The sequence below is a fragment of the Engraulis encrasicolus genome, chromosome 5 (assembly GCF_034702125.1).
Source record: "Engraulis encrasicolus isolate BLACKSEA-1 chromosome 5, IST_EnEncr_1.0, whole genome shotgun sequence".
NCBI lineage: Eukaryota > Metazoa > Chordata > Actinopteri > Clupeiformes > Engraulidae > Engraulis > Engraulis encrasicolus.
The window spans coordinates 6,935,084-6,955,627 of NC_085861.1; the positions used below are offsets into that span (position 1 = coordinate 6,935,084).

General features: G+C 46.0%; 1 protein-coding gene across 1 annotated transcript in view; it reads right to left on the reverse strand.

Annotated features, from left to right (window-relative positions):
- Nucleotides 1-299: 299 nt before the first annotated feature.
- Nucleotides 300-20,544, reverse strand: part of mtx1a (metaxin 1a) — a 31,302-nt gene continuing 11,057 nt past the window's right edge. Inside the window, exons 3-8 of the mRNA XM_063197957.1 lie at nt 20,232-20,311; nt 16,486-16,578; nt 12,302-12,484; nt 4,185-4,261; nt 2,483-2,640; nt 300-853 (exon numbers count right to left, since the gene is read on the reverse strand). Coding sequence (XP_063054027.1) covers nt 621-853; nt 2,483-2,640; nt 4,185-4,261; nt 12,302-12,484; nt 16,486-16,578; nt 20,232-20,311 — 824 coding nt within the window. The 3' untranslated portion in view covers nt 300-620. The remainder of the gene's footprint in view (nt 854-2,482; nt 2,641-4,184; nt 4,262-12,301; nt 12,485-16,485; nt 16,579-20,231; nt 20,312-20,544) is intronic.

A 20,544-nucleotide genomic window follows, 5' to 3' on the forward strand; every position in this document is an offset into this window, starting at 1 on the left:
CATACGTACTTCACACGGATACTGAGGTGCCCATTCCAGACCCCATCTGCCTCTCACTGACACATACACATATGCATGTGCACACCAGGCTTGTACGAAATTCCGAATTGAATGAATTTGAATTCACAGTAATGCCATAATACGAACACTAGGTGGTGTCATTATCTTGAATTTCTTTGAATTTAAGCTACACCACCTTTTTAGAGTACATAGAACACCACCACCTAGTGTTCATATTATGGCATTACTTTGAATTCAAATTCATTCAATTCGGAATTCCGTACAAACCTGGCGCACACATCCTGTACGGTAGGTATACACACGCTGCTCGCCGCCAGCATTTGAGTGAAGGAAAACACACACATACGTACAGGCAGGCACATGTGAACTCACACACACACACACACACACACACACACACACACACACACACACACACACACACACACACACACACACACACACACACACACACACACACACACACACACACACACACACACACACACACACACACGTGTGAATGAAAGCAGACATGCACACACAGGCACACACACAAGCAAGCAAGCACATTCACTCAAACACAAACACAAACACAAACACACACACACACACCCTCGTCACTCCTCGTCCTCCCCTGGCGTGCCCCCTGCGATGCCCTGGGTCTCCTGCATGTCGTTGTCCTCCTCCACGGCGGGCACGTGCTCGACGGCTACGATGCCCGTCAGCAGGGCGTAGCTCAGCATGGCGCCCAGCGCGAACACCAGCGACAGCAGCTGCTTACGACGCTTATTGGGCTCGCTGTCCACCTCGCTGGACTCCGGCTGAGGGGAGAGCTTGCGTGGCGTTGCGTCTGGAGTTGGGATGCAAATTATCGATTAATTCATGAATCATTAGTTGATAGTCTTATCGATTGACTTACGATTAATTGATGAGCGGCGTTTCCCCCCCGAAATCTCTATGTTTCTCGGAAATAAACTACTAAATCTAAAAAAAATTAATAACAAATGTACATAAAACACCACATTTAAATTTTAATCCTTAGGTGATTTAAATATTCCCACTATTCACACCCCTCTTCACACACACTCTTCATATGCCCATTTCACCTGGGTGTCTTGTCAGTCGATTAATTGCGATTAATGTTTTTTAATCGATTAACCCATTGGTCGATTAAAGTCGATTAATCGATTAATCATTTGCATCCCTAGTCTGGAGGATGGCAAAGAAACAAACTGGTCAGTGTTTGGAAAGCAAACGAGATTGCTACGCTGCTATGCTACGCTGCTGATGGGAGAGCTTGGGCAATTCTCAAAACCTAGTGCGCGCACTTCCAAGAGTATTCAGCCTAATTAGTCTGGAGATTAGATTGGATACTCCGTAGAGTTCACCAAAGAGTATCCAATTACTGGGCGTGACTAATTAGGTTGATACACTTGGAAGTGCGCGCACTAGGTTTTGAGAAATGCCCCTTGTGCTCTCTAGATGGTAGAGGACACATAATGCTGGTTTAGAGTTCTATTTTGTTATTGATCAACTCCGCCAAGGAGGTTACGTTTTCGGTCGCGTTGGTTTGTCAGTTTTTCTGTCTGTCTGTTTGTCTGTCTGTTTGTTTGTTTGTCAGCAGGATAACTCAAAAAGTCATGAACGTATTTGGCTGAAACTTTGTGGAGTTGTTGGCCCAAGGAACAAGTGATAAATTCTGGTGGTGATCGGGATCACGAACCAGAACCAGGACCTTTTTAAAGATTCTTCCTCATTGCTAGCCTAGGAATCCAGACGCCCCTTGTGACCGCAAATTGGAAATTGCGGAACAGTCCGGTTTCTAACTCCACAAGAGGAAGGCAGATGACAATAGGGTAGTGGTTCCCAACCTATGGGTCGGGACCCACCTTATGGGTCGCCAAAGATCCACAGGGGGTCGCGGAGCCCTCTTGATTTTAAGGGGTTTCATTTTAAATATATATAGCCCATGTTGAATAAAAGACAAAGCATTTAACTAATAAATACATAGAATCAACAAATTGTAAGTGCTAAATTAAACATTTATTCTATATTTGACCAAAGACGAATTGAGGAATAAAATAACTAAAATTAGTTTTCGCAGGAAACAGAGGGCATCTTATGACTCCGTCTCGTGCGGGCGCTCGCGTGGTTGGGTCACCAAAGCTTACAATAGTAAAAACATGGGTCCCTTAAGAAAAAGGTTGGGAACCACTGGGCTGTAACATAGTCATATGTTCTATCAAGCAGCTTCCTTGGCAGAGGTCTGCACTCTCAGAGTGCATTTCTACAAAGTAGTTATTGTTATGATTTTATTCGTTTTATCCTTTTTTGTAAAGAGCATTAAAATGCCTCTACCTGTACATGTTCAAAAATTGCAGATTTTTGGGGAAAAAACTGGTAATTGTGATCACTGTATTGCCTAGAGGCGGGGAAAGGGCACAATGGGTTTTTGTTTTGCTTTTTTTTCTCTGCTTACCATTGAGCTCGTTGGGAAAGTAGAGCGTGAGGATGTTGGAGCAGAATCGAGTCAGGTTGTCCAGAGAGCTCAGGTGCTGCTGGAGACGAGCGCAGGGGAGCTTGATCTTCAGGAGGGGGGCCAGGTGGCCAAACACATGGGCGTCCAGAGACGAGGGCCTGGACAGATCAACAACCAACATGTCATCATGCATAGGCGTATCTATGACACACTGATTTGAACCCACTGAACCCGCGTGTGTCCAATAGGCATTTCCAAGTTAAGGCGTGCTCCACAACGCCCTGTGACAGAAGTAAAGCAGCAGAAACATTGCTTTACTGACAGGTTAGGTTTAGGGGTGGTTTTAGTTAGGGCACAGCAACGCATATTTGCGTTTAGTAACAGAAATGCGCTGTGATAAAACAAAATCGCAGACACAGCGGGAAAACTGTGCAAACCTCGTCACGTGTCAAAAGTGCATGAAAGCGCTTTACCGTTGTGTTGAGGAGCACGCTTTAACTTCAAAATGCGTCGCACCAACACGCTGAATGCACTAGCGTGCGATACATACGCTAAAGCATGATGACAGCCTGTTCAACAACATGTACAACACACACAATAACATGATCAACAGCATGTACAACACACATGCACATAATAAAATGAAAGGCTAACTGCATTGCATAATAACATGCAGGGCTCTAAATTAACACCAGCCAACCGGCCAAATGCTGGTAAACCTTCAGGTTGGCTTGCGAGTCACTTTGACTCATTAGTGGGTGTGTGTTTCGCTAGTAAGAACCTAGAGAAAGTGGGGGCCCAGTGGTGAAACACATGGGCATTCGTAGACAAGGGCCTGACATAAATCACCAGCATGGCGAAAAGTCGGAGGTCAATTTTGGCAAATGAGAGTGCCCAGGATGGGATTCTCCTTTTTCTAACTCCAACATGATGGAACATACAAAATGATCAAATGTATGGTGTGTCTACTTTTAGATGGTGTACTGTAATCTTCGATTTTCGAGAGGTGGGGAAGACTAAAAAGGTGCTTGTGTACGAAATCATGTTTGACACATTAATGCCTGATGCAAGTATGTTTGACATTGCTACATAAACAGTAAAAAGGGGGCAAGTGGTGCAGAAATGCATACAGTACAAGCAGCCTCTCTGAGGAGCCTGGCAGATGAAGGGCCTTAGAGGAAACGGCATAAGAGTAAAATAATGCACATCCCACCTCTCTGAGGCCACGTGCAGGACAAAGGTGCATCTGATATTGGACAAAGTAGAAGTCCGCACACTGTACTATAGCTCCGCTTTGAAATTTATTTAGGTCATACAACGTTTCAACCCAACAGGGTCTTCATCAGGCCATGCAATTGCACACAGAAGATAATGAAAAGAAGGAGGCGCACACAAGGCTTGTGTGAAAAATGTATTGTAGCCAGAAATGTACAAAAGAAGTCAGAGGTTAACTGTAGAAACAGACGTTTCGGACCTAGTCCATTCTCAATATCTCCAGTGCGCCTCCTTTTTTTCATTATCTCAAGTGATTACTACGTTTTGGGAGTGGACGCACCAAGCAATACACGGGTCTGAAGTGCAGGCGCAGACGCCGACCTTGTTGGTTTTTGTCATTGCACACAAAAGAACATACAGTACTGTACATTCCATTTTTAATATGTATTGTCGGTCCTAGTTCCAGATGAATTGCAAAAAGACTCACGAATCACCGAAGAAGAATTTGCTGGAGCCGAGACGTTGAGAAAGGAGATTCATACACTCCTGGGCATCACGGTAGAGCTGCAGAGAGAGAGAGACAGGGAAGAGGAAGAGAGAGGGAGAGAGAGAAAGCAAGAGAGAAGGGGAGAACAACAAATAACAGATGACAGAGAGGAGAGAGAGAGAGAGAGAGAGAGAGAGAGAGAGAGAGAGAGAGAGAGAGAGAGAGGTTGAGAACTAAGATGAATAACTGTAACTGTAAGACATGCAGGTAGGCAGGCAGACAGGCAGGGAGGGAAGTGGACAGACAGACAGGCAGGGAAGTGGACAGACAGGCAGGCAGGGAGACAGACAGACAGGTAGACAGGTAGACAGGCAGACACACAGACAGGTAGACAGGCAGACAGGTAGACAGGCAGGTAGGTAGGCAGGCAGGGAAGTGGACAGACAGACAGGCAGGGAGACAGACAGACAGGTAGACAGGCAGGTAGGTAGGCAGGCAGGCAGGCAGGCAGGCAGGTAGACAGACAGGGAAGCAGAGAGGCAGGCAGGGAGACAGGCAGGGAGACAGGCAGGTAGGGAGGCAGACAGGGAGGCAGGCAGGGAATCAGGGAGGGAGACAGACAGGGAGGGAGGGAGACAGGCAGGGAGACAGGCAGGTAGGGAGGCAGACAGGGAGGCAGGCAGGGAAGCCGGGAGGCAGACAGGCAGGGAGGGAGACAGATAGGCAGGCCCAGGCCCTACAACACAGACACTACTTTATTCGCATGTCATAATGGCGGCGGTGTGTGTCTTCCTGGGGTGCCATAAATCAACTGGATCGGCATTCTGCGTTCACACAGAGAGGCTGCGGTCCTCAGTTCCCATGCACATGGTCACCACATTTACCTCCATTACGTCAGTCAGCACGTGGAGGCAGCTCAGGGGGATAAACAATGTGGCTGCCCTTCCCCGACCTGGCCTGCCTGCATGCACGCCTCCCAAGGTGACTCTCCACCCCCTCCACCACCACCTCCACCACCTCCTCCATCACCTCCTCCTCCACCACCACCGCTAACCCCGAACCCCCCCACCACAATCACCACCACCACCTCCTCCACCACCACCACCATCATCACTAATTCCCAACCCCACCACCACAACCACCACCTCCTCCTCCTCCTCCACCATCATCACCACTAACCCCAAACCCCACCACCACCTCCACCACCTCCTCCATCACCTCCTCCTCCACCACCACCGCTAACCCCGAACCCCCCCACCACAATCACCACCTCCTCCTCCTCCTCCACCATCATCACCACTAACCCCAAACCCCACCACTACCTCCATCACCACCTCCTCCTCCTCCACCACCACCACCATCATCATCACTAACCCCCAACCCCACCATCTCCATCACCACCACCTCGTCCTCCTCCACCACATCTCCCAATGTGCCTCCCTACCACCACCACCTCCTCCTCCTCCACCACCACCACCATCATCATCACTAACCCCCAACCCCACCATCTCCATCACCACCACCTCGTCCTCCTCCACCACATCTCCCAATGTGCCTCTCCACCACTAACTCCTCCACCACCACCTCCTCCCTCACCACCACCACCACTAACCCCCAACCCCACCACCATCACCACCACCTCCTCCCCCAACCCCACCACAAGCAGGGCCATTAAGGGCCCCCCCACCATCTACATTGGAGCTGGAAACTACATACAGTCCCAGGAAAAAGTTTGTACACCCTTTGAAGTTTCTTACATTTCTGTCAAAATTGATCATAAAACATGGTCTGATCTTCCCGGAAATCTCAAGAAGGAACAATCAGAGTCTGCTTTAATTAATTCAACCCAAACATTTACATGTTATCATATTTTTATTGGTCACAAGGCCATAACATTCACAGGAGAGCAGGGCATAAGTAAGTACACCCTTGCATTAAGTAGGTTTTAACCCTCAGTTAGTTGCAATATCATCAACCAGACTTGTCCTGTAGTTGCAGATCAGATTAACAAAACAATATGTTAGTATCTGGTCTCCCTCTTCTTTAGAGAACTGCCTCTCGTCAGCAAGGTTTGTGGGATGTCTGGAGTGCATAGCTTTCTTGACTTCATGCCATATAATCTCAATTGTTTTTTTGTCAGGGCTTTGACTGGACTATTTCAGAATGTGTATTTCATTATTATGAATCCATTCTAAAGTCGATTTGCTTCTAAAGTATGGGTTGTTGTCACATTTCAGGACCCATACTCTTGTGTGCTTCAACTGTGTGACAGACTTCCTCACGTTTTGTCTGTAAAATATCACAATAAACTTGAGTTCATTGTTCCACTGATAATAGCAAACTGTCAAGGGCCTGAGGCAGCAAGGTAGCCGCATATAATGATGCTCCCGCCACCATACTCAGAAGAGGAGATGTAACCAAGAATAGCTAAAAATGGGATTCATTCTGCCAATCTAAAATGAATGGGGTTTCTGTCCAAAAAAATGTTGCTGCACCTTTGAGGTTTGCGAAAAAGCATTTATATGCTTCATAGAATTACTGCAAAATATTCTGTAGACCAACGTTGAAACCAAAGTTGAATTGTTCAGGGGAACACACAATGTCATGTTTGGAGGAGAACTGGAGAACCACACCTTCACCAAAACATCATCTCCACCTTTGAGTATAGTGGCGGGAGCATCATTATATGCGGCTACCTTCCTGCCTCAGGCCCTTTTCAGTTTGCTATTATCAGTGGAACAATGAACTCAGAAGTTTATCGAGATATTTTACAGAAAAAAGTGAGGTAGTCTGTCACACAGTTGAAGCACACAAGAGGATGGGTGCTGAAATGTGACAACAACCCATACTTCAGAAGCAAATCGACTTTAGAATGGCTTCATAATAATGTAATACACATTCTGGAATAGCCCAGTCAAAGCCCTGACAAAAAACAATTGAGATTATATGGCATGAAGTCAAGAAAGCTATGCACTCCAGACATCCCACAAACCTTGCTGACGAGAGGCAGTTTTCTAAAGAAGCGGGAGACCAGATACATCCAGATTGTTTTGTTAATCTCATCCGCAACTACAGGAAACATCTGGTTGAGGTTATTGCGACTAATTTAGGGTTAAAACCTATTGAATGCAAGGGTGTACTTACTTATGCCTTGCTGTCCTGTGAATGTTTACATCTTATGGCCAATGAAAATATGAAAACTTGTAAATGTTTGGGTTGAATTAGTTAAAGCAGACTCTGGTTGTTCCTTCTTGTGATTTCCGGGAAGAGCAGACCATGTTTTATGACCAATTTTGACAGAAAGGTAAGAAATTTCAAAGGGTGTACAAACTTTTTCCTGGGACTGTACATGTACACAGAGGAGCACTACTGTCCCTGTGCATTTCCCCCACGCAAAGATTTAAGGAGCAACTAACTGCAAGTCATGACCCACATTTCAGCTGTCTTGTGCTCTCCAATAATTATGCCGCTTAGACATCTGTAGTTTCAGTGATTTAGCTGAAACAAATGTGGCGATGAAGACTTTTACTTTCTGTGATGGAGTTGTCTGTCTCTGACCTTGCCACTAGGTGAAATTAGTTCCTGAAGCCACTGAAATATGCTATAAGCCAGCGGTCTCCAATTACTTTTCTCCAAGGGCCGAATCATGTAGAGCAGGGTTTCCCAAAGTGGGGTGCGTGCACCCCTGGGGGTGCGCGGCCTGCCATAAGGGGGTGCATGAGCTGAATAGAACAATGGCTGATATGTGTGTTTTTATACAGAATTCATGAACATTATGCAGTTTTTAATTGCTTGGTGAATTGTATGCTTGAAGGGTCCATCTTATAACTCCTAGACTTGTAATAATGGCAGAAATAACGTCAGGGCTATTGGAAATGAGGATTGCTAAAAATGTACGGCTGTGCAACATTCGCTTAGGGGGTGCGCGAACGACATTGAAATGTAAAAGGGGGTGCGCAGGGGGAAAAGTTTGGGAATCGCTGCTCTAGAGCAAGTGAGGCTGCGGCCCAAACCAACGCCCCAACCCAATGAGAAACAAGTTAGATGTCTGGAGAGAGAACAGATTTTCGCTTTACCGTTTTCCCTTCTTCTCAATGTCTGTTATGAGACTATTAGCACAAGATCTAACTCTGTGAATGCTTTGGAGAGATATCATATGACCCACTGACGTTTTGGTGACCAAGGCTGTAAGCGGTGCTTTCAGTTCTAGGTGCGGAGTGTACCATTTCGCCTGGGATATACTGTATATACTATACAGATATAGGATGTCTGTCGACATCAGCTCCAGGCCAAAAGCCACAATCGTTTAGAGAGCGGCTGTATGTAATATGGCATCACCTGATGTATGCAACAAGTATATACAGTATATTGAAAAAAACATGTGGTAGTTAACATAGCTGTGCAAGCGCTGCTGCACCCGTCACATGTGTCCTTGGCAGGCAATTGTGTTAAAGATATGGGTTACACTTTACTTGACGTGTCGCTGCATAACACATTCATAGCAGCTGTTATACACTTTGCATGAAGGATTCAAGACTGTTGTGGCATTGGCAGGCAATAAGACAGGGGTCCCCAAACTAAGGCCCGGGGGCCGGATGCGGCCCGCCAGGTCCCTTTGACCGGCCCTCCACCTCTGCACCTCACCATTTGAACTGGCCCAAAAAAGCAATTCTCACAGTTAAATAATTAGAAAATATATATTTTAAATATTTTATTTTGTTTCTCAACAGGCCTTCCTACAATTTAATTTTCACTAGTTTCTCATCTCACTGTAATATAAACTGGCCTACCATTTCTATTGTATCACTCATAAACAGTCAATCACCATATTTTTCTAACCTTGCCTTGCTATTTTTACATGGTTATTAGAAATTAAAAGGAATATCTGTGGTATTTCAAATTGAACAACATGTAAAGTACTCACTTCTTTTGCAAATCACTAGTAATGATGAACTATTTTGTGCTAGAAATTATGGCTATAACAGGCAGTGGCCTAGTATACAGCCCACATTATTGATCCCGGCCCCTGATCACAGTCAGGAACGATAATGTGGCCCCCAGAGAAAAAAGTTTGGGGACCCCTGCAATAAGATGTGTGTTGAGCTTTCATGCCTTTATTTTAGGACGGGAAAGTGAGAGAGTGCGACAGGAAATGAGTGTGGGAGAGAGAGAGAGAAAGGGTAAGGACTGGCAAAGGACCTCGGGTCGGAATTGAGTCCAGGTCGCCGGGGGAATGGTACGGCGTCTTAGCTCATTGAGCCACCACGCCCCTGAGAAGGCAATTGTGTTGATGAATGTTGCCGTGGTTACCATCAGACGATAGTGATGGTGAGCAGCCTGCAGTTCACCTTACCAGAAAAACATTAGCCTCGCATACCATACGCCAAGAGGCTCCGCACTACGTCTGGTAACTGTTGCGTCAGATCAAACAACCTCCAGACCATGAATACGAAGTGAAATGGTAGTATCCACAGCCACAAAATGGCACTGTCCACAGATTGTTGATTCAAAAGGTGTGTCACGCCTTGTGCAAAAACGTTTCCACCAAAGTGTCTCAGACACAGTGGAGGAACGAATGCTGATGTTGATTACAGAGGAATCTGGAACTTGTGAGTTCAGTTTTGTGCGTGGACAAGCTGGCGTTAAACATAACTCCATGATGTCATCAGGATGTGTTTCAGCCCCCCCTCTACCTCCCCCCGCCAACCCCATCCAACCTCACCCCCCAATGGTGAACAGTGCCAAGCTGTTAAAACACTCTAACAAACACAAGACCTGTGCAATTTAGAAATCCTAACCAGGCGCGCTGTGGCTGTTTCCTAGCCAGCTGACAAACTGCTTCCCACTGGAAGGGGAAGACAAGTTAAATGTCAAAAGCACAATTGAGGTCCAAAGGTGAAAAGGTTAAAGGGTGACGTCCTCAATAAAACGCTTCTTTCCTCAAATCTTTCCCCCAATGACGGGCTATCGGACGTAGAGACTACTTACGGACAAGGAAAGACAACCATAGTTTGAAACAATAATAAAAGGGAAGAAATCTAGCCCCACACAGATGTCTTCTTTAGTCATTTCTTATATATTCACAGTGCATTGATGAGAGATTAACGTTTCAACGTTTCTACCCTTTTTTATTCCTGTCTGGTCGTCCTACTCTGGTTGCACCGGATTCTTGTAACCAGAAGCTCGGAGTATGTGTTTTCCCTTTGTTCTACATAGTTTGAAAAAACTTTTTGAGTGATGTTTCCAAAAAGCATTTCAGTCACATCACCTTGTTACCAGTGATGGACAGTTCTGAATTTGCTTAGCCGCTCTCTGCATGAAATTTGGAGAGTGAGGCATCTCTCTGTAGTTTCTCTGTAAGTGTAAGTTCTCTGTAAGTGTAAGTTCTCTGTAGTTTCTCCTAGTGACGCAATACCTACATCGTTGCAACTAGTCAGGCCAAGAACAATGCTTTCTGAGCTCCCGAAATATCGGGAACTCCTCCCACTTTGTCGGGAAGCAAATAATCATTACCAAACCAAGGGAGGCTTGTCGACCATGGCATTTGGGAAATGCTATTTGTCATGCTCTTGGTCAGAGCAAGTCTAGAAGAGATTTGAAAGTCGATGATAATCAGGATAATCTTGAGCGCTTCCAAAGTGCTTAAAAGACACAGCTTTATAAATTAGCTGTTACCAGAATGGCAATGACCAAGTCGTAATGTATTACTAAAGGCCCTGTGCACTGACATAGTAGTGTAGTACTATAGTAGTTAACTTTCAATGTCTATTACAGCTTGCCACAAGAGGTATGGTGTGCATTAAGGGGCTACAGAACCTTTACAATGTTTGGACGTGTGATGTTAAAATGGGGTACCGGGCCAGACCACTGCATGGGGCCTCATCAGAGGTGGCCATGGAGAACCTCTTATTGGCATTCTTCATCTAGGGTAGTGTTTCTCAACGGGGGCGGTACAGCTCCCCAGGGGGGCATTGGGGAGCTCTAGGGGGGTGTTGAGAAGCATACAGCTGAGAGGGGGCGGTGCTTAGTTGCCATTGGGGGGCATTAGTCCATTTCATTTTTTAATGCTAAAGGGTGCGTTGTCAGGCTTATGACGAGGTCAAGGGGGCCCTGGAAGGCTTGTGATGTGGCCAAGGGGGCGTTTGTTCAAAAAAGATTGAGAACGACTGATCTAGGGTAAGGGTTATGGCAGTTCCAGCTGACATTTTCAACGAGTTGCCTCCAGACTGTTAACTCGCGTCGCATGAGGTGTTAAAGTCAACGTCCCACACCCCACTATGCTCCGCTCCACCCCATCACACCCCACCACACTCCGGTGGAGACTGCCCAGACAGGTCTGCTCCACTCCCCATCTGGTGCCCCCATCTACAACTCTTGGCCACCTCCTCCGCCTCCTCCTCCTCCACCTCCTCCGCCTCCTCCTCAAGTCACCTCGACATCTGCTGCCCCCTTATACACCCGACCTCCACCACCTAGAGTGCAACTTCTCTTCTGCTCGAGTACAACTTCTCTCCTGCTCCATCTCCTCCACCTCCTCCTCCTCCGCCTCCTCCTCCTCCTCCTCCTCCTCCTCCTCCTCCTCCTCCCCGAGTCCTTCTCTCCTCCGCCTCCACCTCCTCCTCCACCTCAAGTCACCGCGACATCTGGTGCCCCCTTATACACCCCCACCTCCACCTCCAGCTCCACCTCCTCCTCCTCCCCGAGTCCTTCTCTCCTCCTCCACCTCCTCCTCTACTCACCTCCACCTCCTCCTCAAGTCACCTCGACATCTGGTGCCACCTTATGCACCCCCATCTTCTCTCCTCCTTCTCCTCCTCCCCGAGTCAACTTCTCTCATCCACCTCCTCCACCTCCTACACTATTCACCTCCACCTCCTCCTCCTCCTCCTCCTCCTCCCTGAGTCAACTTCTCCCCTCCTCCTCCTCCACTTCTCTCCTCCTCCTCCACCTCCACTATTCAACTCCTCCTCCTCCTCCTCCACCTCCACTATTCAACTCCTCCTCCTCCTCCACTCACCTCCTTCTCCACCACCTCCACCTCTACTCCTCCTCCTCCTCCTCCTCCTCCTCCTCCACCTCCACTATTCAACTCCTCCTCCTCCTCCTCCTCCACTCACCTCCTTCTCCACCTCCTCGCCGGCCTCCAGGCTCTCGTCTCCCTTGATGAGACGCAGTCGGCCCAGCTGCTGCCTCTGCATGCGGTGAGGCAGGAAGAAGTTGAGCGGGAAGGGAATGTTGTCGCCATGCCAACGGCGGGTCACCTCCACGTAGTTCTTGGGGTCCACCCACAGCGCGTAGATCTGGAATGTTGGAAAATCAGAATGGGGGGGTGGGGGGATTGGAGGTGAGAGGTTGGCTTCACACCAGGCAGTCGGACAGAAAGCAACAACACATGCTGTAACTTACTCCAACTTTTTGTTGGCTGTTACATTGGTGGATTAATATCATAATTATATTATAATTACATTGTAATTACAATTATAATATATTATAATTATTACATTGGTGGATTTAAATGAATCCTGAGTAAATCTGAGCAAGTAGCTGTGTTTTACATCATCTTGACTCAAAGCCTTACTCTTGTTTTGTATCAATAAGAATAACCACTCGGCCAGTTCTCAAACTATTTCTGGTGGGACCTAGCCTGGCTCTCACGCAGAACCTTCGTGCATTTTTGCTCAACTTCGTGAGTTCGCACGAGGGTCTGGAAATCTTAGACAAGCCCGAACGGAATCAGATATTTCACAGGCTGTCCAATCAGAATCGCAGGGCGGGATTGTGGGGCTCGGTATATACAAGTCAGTGGTTGAAGTAGTATGTGATTTTAAAAAAAGCCACATGAAAACCAGGTTAGATGCTGGTTTGCTCCAGAATATTTTTGAATGATAATCTTTCAAAAGAAAAAAGGCAATATATGTATATCTTCATTACATTACATTACATTACACTTACATTACATAACATTACATTACACTGATGCTTTTATCCAAAACGACTTACTACAGATATTACAGGGTAATGGTTACAGTCCCTGGAGCCTTACTCAAGGACACTTCAGCCATGGAGGGAGAAAGAGAGTGGTTAGGGTGGGGATTGAACCTGCAACCCTGTGATCTACAGTCCAACTCCCTTCATCATCACATCCCTGCCATCCAATATCCCCAAAGGGAGACTCCTTGTTCCACCAGAGATTCTTTAAGTATAGAGATATGCCAATGTAATAGGTTGCTATGGGCACCTAACATGACCAGGTTCCGGTCAGCCTAAAGGGGCGTGTCATAATACTCCTAGCATTGAATAGAACAGTCCTTAGGTCTGCCTAAAGGGGGATCCCCCCCCCCTCTCCCCCTTGCAATAGTAGAACTCGGAAACAATGGGCCAATGGAACCTCTCTCTCTCTCTACTCTCTCTGGTTCCACCCTGAGTTCAGGCATTCCAGTGTGCGACTGCGGGGCGAGTGAGCCGTCCCGTCCCGCTGGGGTAGCCCGGCAGGAAACGTTAAGGCATTTCCTTTAGCAGGAGTTGTCAAAGGTCAGGAATAATGACTATGACAATACAACGCACACACACAAACACACACACAAACACACACACACACTCACAAGACTATGACAATACTTACTTCCTACTGAAGCAACTGATGTCCAGGCAATGCACGTATGCGTGCGCACATGTACACACGCACAAACACACACATATACGCACAGGCAGGCACACATGCATGCACACACAAAGGCACACCCACCCACACACACACACACACATACACGCACGCAAGCACACACACCCACACACATACACACACACACACGTTTTATAGTCTCAAGGTTTGACAGAGAGGGTGGAGTAAGGAAAGCCAACGCAAAATGATGTTTTCAGATGCTTCATCTCATACAGCAGGAAAATGACAAGGCCTTCTTTACTTCAACGCAGTTTGGAGGTAATCACCAAGTGAAGGCCAAAGTGGGAATGGTGAATAGACCAGGGCTCTCCTGTCTGGCCATTCCGACACATCGCGCTTCCGACAGAATTTGATTATCATTCAGAGCCTCTGACGTCCCTGTTCTTTTTCTACCTTGGTCTACACAGCCAGTGTTTTTTTCAGACTCTAAGCCCACATTTTAATAGAGTGTTCTGTTTAAAAAGACACTCTTACCATCATTTAAACATTGTTGCAAGTGCTCAGAGGCGCAATTACAGGATCAGTGTATCATTTTGTCACGGCCCAAATGCTCTTCAAGGTACAGTCTGAGATCTTTGGAAAACGGTTCCTGCAAGCTGGAAAAACGTTTGCAGCAATAAAACATCAATGTCGGAATGGGGGTGCGTCAGAATGGCAGGGTGTAACCTCTGAGGACTTCTGGTGTCACCTAGCTTCGCGAGCCATCCTACGTACTTCCGCCAAAGGATTGGCTCCAGTAACTGTAGTCTGGCCGTGCTTCTCTGTGGAGTGTCTGGAGCAGTAGAATTTTGATCGCAATGCCCCCCCAGAAAACAGCCAATAATCGAATACGCCCCCCACGTGGGGGCGAAAGGGGGAGGACGCTCGTGACAATGACGTACACATCTGCGCCAGAGCCATTGGTCTGCGCTATGTTGTTGTTGAGTAACTGCCAGCGATTGGGTGAGAGGTGTCCAATAATTTCAAACCATAACTGAGTGCAAACTTCCTGCTTCCTACAATCGCTTCAGAGCAAACAAATGCCAGACCATAAATACGAAATGAAATGGTAGTATTATGGGATGGTCAGGACCAGGCTAGGTCTCACCCCACGAAAAGAGACAAAAGATAGACAGAGGGTCCATTCGAAACGGAAGGCAGTGACTCGATGACTCTCCTCCTACATAAACAGGTCACTGATCAGATAGGTGAAGTTAGCTGATGAGGCAGCCGTTACGAAAGGTACTAACGAGTGCGCTGCCTTGCACATTTGATCTTAAGGCGATTCTATGGCGGGAGTTACGTTCACCATGTTAGCGCTTAGCTTACGCACGCTATTTGAACGGTGAATGATCGTCAGACCGCGGAATCGTAAAATAGGCTATAAATAGATCTAGCGACAGCATATTTAGATACTACAATGTTGATTCATCCATTCGATTCTCAATATCTACATACATAAGTGTGTCACTCGTGTCACTCTAATCGCTTTTGGTGTGCTTGTGCCTAACTGGAAGCCGTGCAACTGATTGAATGTGTTCCATTCCAGTATGTTCTGTTGGACAATCCCCAGCTGACTGACAAAAACCAGTTGATAGTTTTGGGAGGAACACAGTGCAAGGCTTCAATGTGGACACAAGCTGTTTGATACATTGCGAGAGTCACACAGTCGCTTGCAGTTAAAAAAAACAGTGTTACAGGTCTGGAGGATCAGACGGGGTGAGAGGGACTGGAGTGGTTCTGGCTGAGTAGTGGTGTCAACAATGATCGATTCGGCGATGCAATCCAATGCGGGGCATGGACGATCCAGAATCGATCCGGCAAGTTCCAGAATCGATCCGGCAATTTTTTTAAGTTTCAATTACTTCCATGGATATGGAAATGAATGTTAAATTAAATAAAAGCTTTTCAAAACATTGCAAGACTGATACAGACTGATACAGAAAACAGCCAATAAATTGTTGCTCAGTATCTGACTACTTGTATTGCCTCATCATGACTGATTAAACGTTTGCTTTGCTTTCAGTAGAAATGTAATGCATTGCAATGCATTGTAGAATTGAATCGGATCAGATCGGATCGCATAGAATAAAATCGAATCGAATCGAATCGAATCGCTACCTCCTGAATCGTGATCGAATCGTATCGTGAGGGCAGTGCCGATCCACACCACTATGGCTGAATATCTGCAGAGGTGTTCTTGATCCACACATTTAATCACTTCAAACCAACACATCATCAACATAGACATATTTACCAAAATGAAATAAAATGGAATAAAATGAAAAAAAGGGAGGGAGGGAGACTGCGGACAGAAGGTTTCGAGACAGAGAAAGACTGAGAGGGAGTGATAGAAGGAAAGGGAGAGAGGAAGGATGTAGAGGAAGAAGAGGAAGTGAGTCAGATAGAGACAGGCCAAGAGAGACAGAGAGAGTGAGAGAGTGAGAGAGTGAGAGAGAGAGTGAGACAGTGAGAGAGAGAGAGAGAGAGAGAGAGAGAGAGAGAGAGAGAGAGAGAAAGAGAGAGAGCGAGAGAGAGAGAGAGAGAGAGAGAGAAAGAGAGAGACAGTGAGACCGTGAGAGAGAGAGAGAGCGAGAGAGAGACAGAGAGACAGAGAGAGAGAGAGTGAGAGAGACTGACCAGGGCAGGCACCAGCTTCTCCTCCACCAGCGATATGAAAGCCAGGGTGTCTGCTCCTTCTTTCGCAGAGAGGTCAAAGTCTGCATTGTATTTCTGCAAAGACGAAAAAAGACACTTATGTCATCCATCTCTAAGGATACAGGTCTGTTGATGTTATTACTGCAAGTTATTTAGCAGAACGGTCATTTTTCATTTTTTCCATTCAGATACCATATGACTGGTGCATCATTCAGACTGCTGTGATTGTTATTGATTTCTGAAAGATTAATCTATCAATTCGGCAAGGATTCTATCTACTAATTACTCCCAAATAGAGTTCGCATGTCACCCGGAAGCAGCTGGAAGTAGCTTTTCTTGTTAGCATTTAACGCTGCCATGATTGTTCCCGGAATCGTGTTGAAGTATCTGTATGTGTGCAGTTTGAAGGTTGACCCAAAGACCACAGCAATACACCATGTGCTGAGGTTGCACCGTTGGCTAAATTCACACCACTATGGCTCATTTCCCATTTATGTTCACATTTATGTGTTACATATACAGTATTTTTCTTTTTCTTTGGTGCATTTCAGTCATTTTATTGATTTTTGATTCACATTGTTACACATTTTTAGATGCATATTCATTTCCCATGTTGTCTTGCTGTATGTTTGCTCTCCATACTAGAATTGTCCAACACTGACTAAAACACATCAGTGGCTGGAGTTAAGGCTGCACGATTATGGAAAAAATCATAATCATGATTATTTGGGTCGAAATCGTAATCACGATTATTAATCATGATTTTTTGCAGATTTTTTTTGAAAATTATAAAAAAAAATGAAATATAACCAAGAATGAATTATATACGAGATGACCAAAATAAAATGAATTGTAATAATTATGTAAGGCAATAGCACAGAACTTAGGTGGACAGATTTCTGTCCAGAAACACCAGCCTGTCAGTATGTTCTGGCTTCAAGGACGCTCTTGAAGGTAGATCACTATTGCCACGATTAAATCCCGCGTGAAATCATGATTTCGATATCACGATTTATCACCATTTTCGATTATTTTCGATTAATTGTGCAGCCCTAGCTGGAGTAGATAAAACCCCTCTAATCATCAGTTGCAGGGTGTATTTAACTGCAATCCTCTCTCCCTAATACCAAACCAACGGCACGGCACGACTCTCCATTACGCAACAGGCTAACCGGGTCAGTGAACTTAACAACACCCTCGCGTTTGCCAACACTACGTCTGCGGCATGTTATGTTTCATTGGAGAAATATTTTTTTATTGCCTCTTTTAAGACAACAATGTTCAACCATATTCTGCAGATGGTGAGAGTGTGTGAGCACAGCAACGACGTATTGACTTCACCTCTCTTGGGGACAGATACAGTATGTATTGCCAAAATATTTAAAATTTAATGGAGTGGAGCTTTAACACAAGTTGCTTGCGCAATGCAAATGCAAAAGTTAAATGTGTTCAACAACAACAACAAAGGAACTGGACACATGAAAATCTGAGGACAGCAGCCAACTAAATTTCCTGCAGATGATGACACGTGGGAAAGATGGATCCCTGCAGTGGTAAAGACAGGAGAAGGTGCTCATTACATACTGTACTAGACACTGGAGTTTGATGAAATAACTGGCATGAATATGAATACAGACAGTTCAGGCCTCGGCCTATGTGTGTGTGTTTGTGTGCGTGTGTGTGTGTGTGTGTGTGTGTGTGTGTGTGTGTGTGTGTGTGTGTGTGTGTGTGTGTGTGTGTGTGTGTGTGTGTGTGTGTGTGTGTGTGTGTGAGAGAGAGAGAGAGAGAGAGAGAGAGAGAGAGAGAGAGAGAGAGAGAGAGAGACAGAGAGAGAGAGAGAGACAGAGAGAGAGACAGAGACAGAGAACCATGCCACTTCCATCCAAAGCCCATGTGGAATTTATAGGACCTAGCCATATCCCTACTTCTCTCTCTCCCTCTCCCTCTCTTCCTCTCTCCCTCTTCACCTTCCTCCCTTCCTTCCTTCATCCCTCCCATCCAAAACTCTCAGACATATGATTTCATCAGAGCTCTTTTCCAGCACTGCAAACAGGGTTGGACTGGCCATCTGTCATAGCGGCCATTTCCCGGTGGGACCCGCACCCTCGTGGGCCCCTGTTTCCAGAAATGTAAATAAAAAAGTTTTTCCTTGTTTACATTTCTGAAAATAGGGGCCTACGAGGATGCAGGGCCCACCAGCCAAAAAATGCCCGGGCCCTATTTCTCCCCCAGTCCAGCTAATTATGAGGGGGCCCCTTTAAGCCAAAGGTTCCCGGGCCCTATTTCTTCCCCAGACCAGCCCTGCTCCAAAAGCAATATCAATCTTCTGGGGTGACCCAACCCTCCAAAAACTCACAATCCCAGCTGAAATACAACAGTAACCATGGTTACTCACAAGGCAACAGAGGCACATAGCATTGAAGGAGAAGAGGTGCGTGCGGGTCCATGTGGGTGCGAGCGGGTGCGTGCATGCGTGCATGCGGGTGCGTGCATGCGTGCGTGCGGGTGCGTGCATGCGTGCGGGTGCGTGCATGCGTGCGTGCGGGTATGTGCGTGGGTGCGGGTACGTGCGCCATAGTGTGTGTTTTGGACCTTATGGTACAAAAAAAGAAGCTTGGATGAAAGCAGAATAGTGCAGAGGCTACAGTATGTTAAACATGTTTCTAGCCAGATCAACGTTTTACTTCAATCAAAACATTTGTTTAGTTTAGTTTTGGTATAAAACATGGCTTTAATGGCAATGGCAAAGTACACAGAGTTGCAAAGCAGAATTAACTGAATGTTACTTAATGAGTTAATTTACTTCAACATGTGATAGGAAAAAGACTCATGTTCTTCAGCATATTATTATGGAATACAGAACATTATATGCTCTAGCCTGGCTCTCACGCAGACCCTTCGTGCATCTTTGATAAACTTCGTGAGCTCGCACGAGGGTCTGGAAATCTTAGACGAGCCCAAACGGAATCAGATATTTCACAGCCTGTCCAATCAGACTCGCGGGCGGGATCATGGGGCAGCGTATATACAAGTCAGTGGTTGAAGTGGTATGTGATTCAAAAAGAGCCACGTGAATTCTCCAATCAGGTTCGAGCTGTTTTGAACACACCTACGCCTTTCCAGAGCTAAGCAATTCACAATGTTCCAGATGGTTGGTAACAACCATCGTGTGAGAACCAGGTTATATATGCTCTGCTGTGTATGTACTGGTTTGTTTTGTTGTGACTTGTCACCAGGTCTGTGGGGTGAACTCTTTATACAGATGTCTTACCATAGGGTGTTTTTTTCATACCTCAGTTCGAACGGATGTGTAGGACGTAACCAACGTTAAATAAGTTGACAAAAATGCGCACACCATCCACTACACTTGCATTTTGGCACATGGCAGTTACACCAGTTACTCCATTGTACCTAATGTGGCAGCTAGACAATGTTGTTCCTGAAAATAAAAACCTAAACAGAAAACTCAGAAATTTGATCCAACCAGTGCAGAATCAGATTCATTGCACGTCCTTCGCTACTTTCTACAGGCGTCTCACTGTACTTAACTGTAAAAAAGAAAGAAAGAAAATGAACCCTACTTTGTATCTGCACTTTTTGTTCTGTATATTTCCTGTGCACTTTGTATCTGTTGGCTATGATTATGTCCTCAATTGTAAGTCACTTTAATTGAAAAAAACGTCTGCCAAATGCAAAGTAATGTAATGTAATGTAATGCAATGTCTCACCTGTTTCCTGAACTCAATGATGATCTTGCTGGGCTGCGAGAAACTTTCATCTTGTCGAGTCTTCAGGGCAGGGAGAACGCCTGGCGGGAAAAGACAGGCGTCACACACACAAACAGTACAAGCCACAGCCCCATTTTTTAGCCGAATGATGTCCGTCTCATAAGACAGGAGTGGCCTTTTATCAAGCCAAAGATGACTCAAAACATGCAGAGAGGGACTTGACTGAGGAGTGTAGTCTCTTACTGCAGATGGGGTCGCCGGCGGGCCTATTCACTTTTTGCTGAAAATACTCAACTACATCATAACAACATTG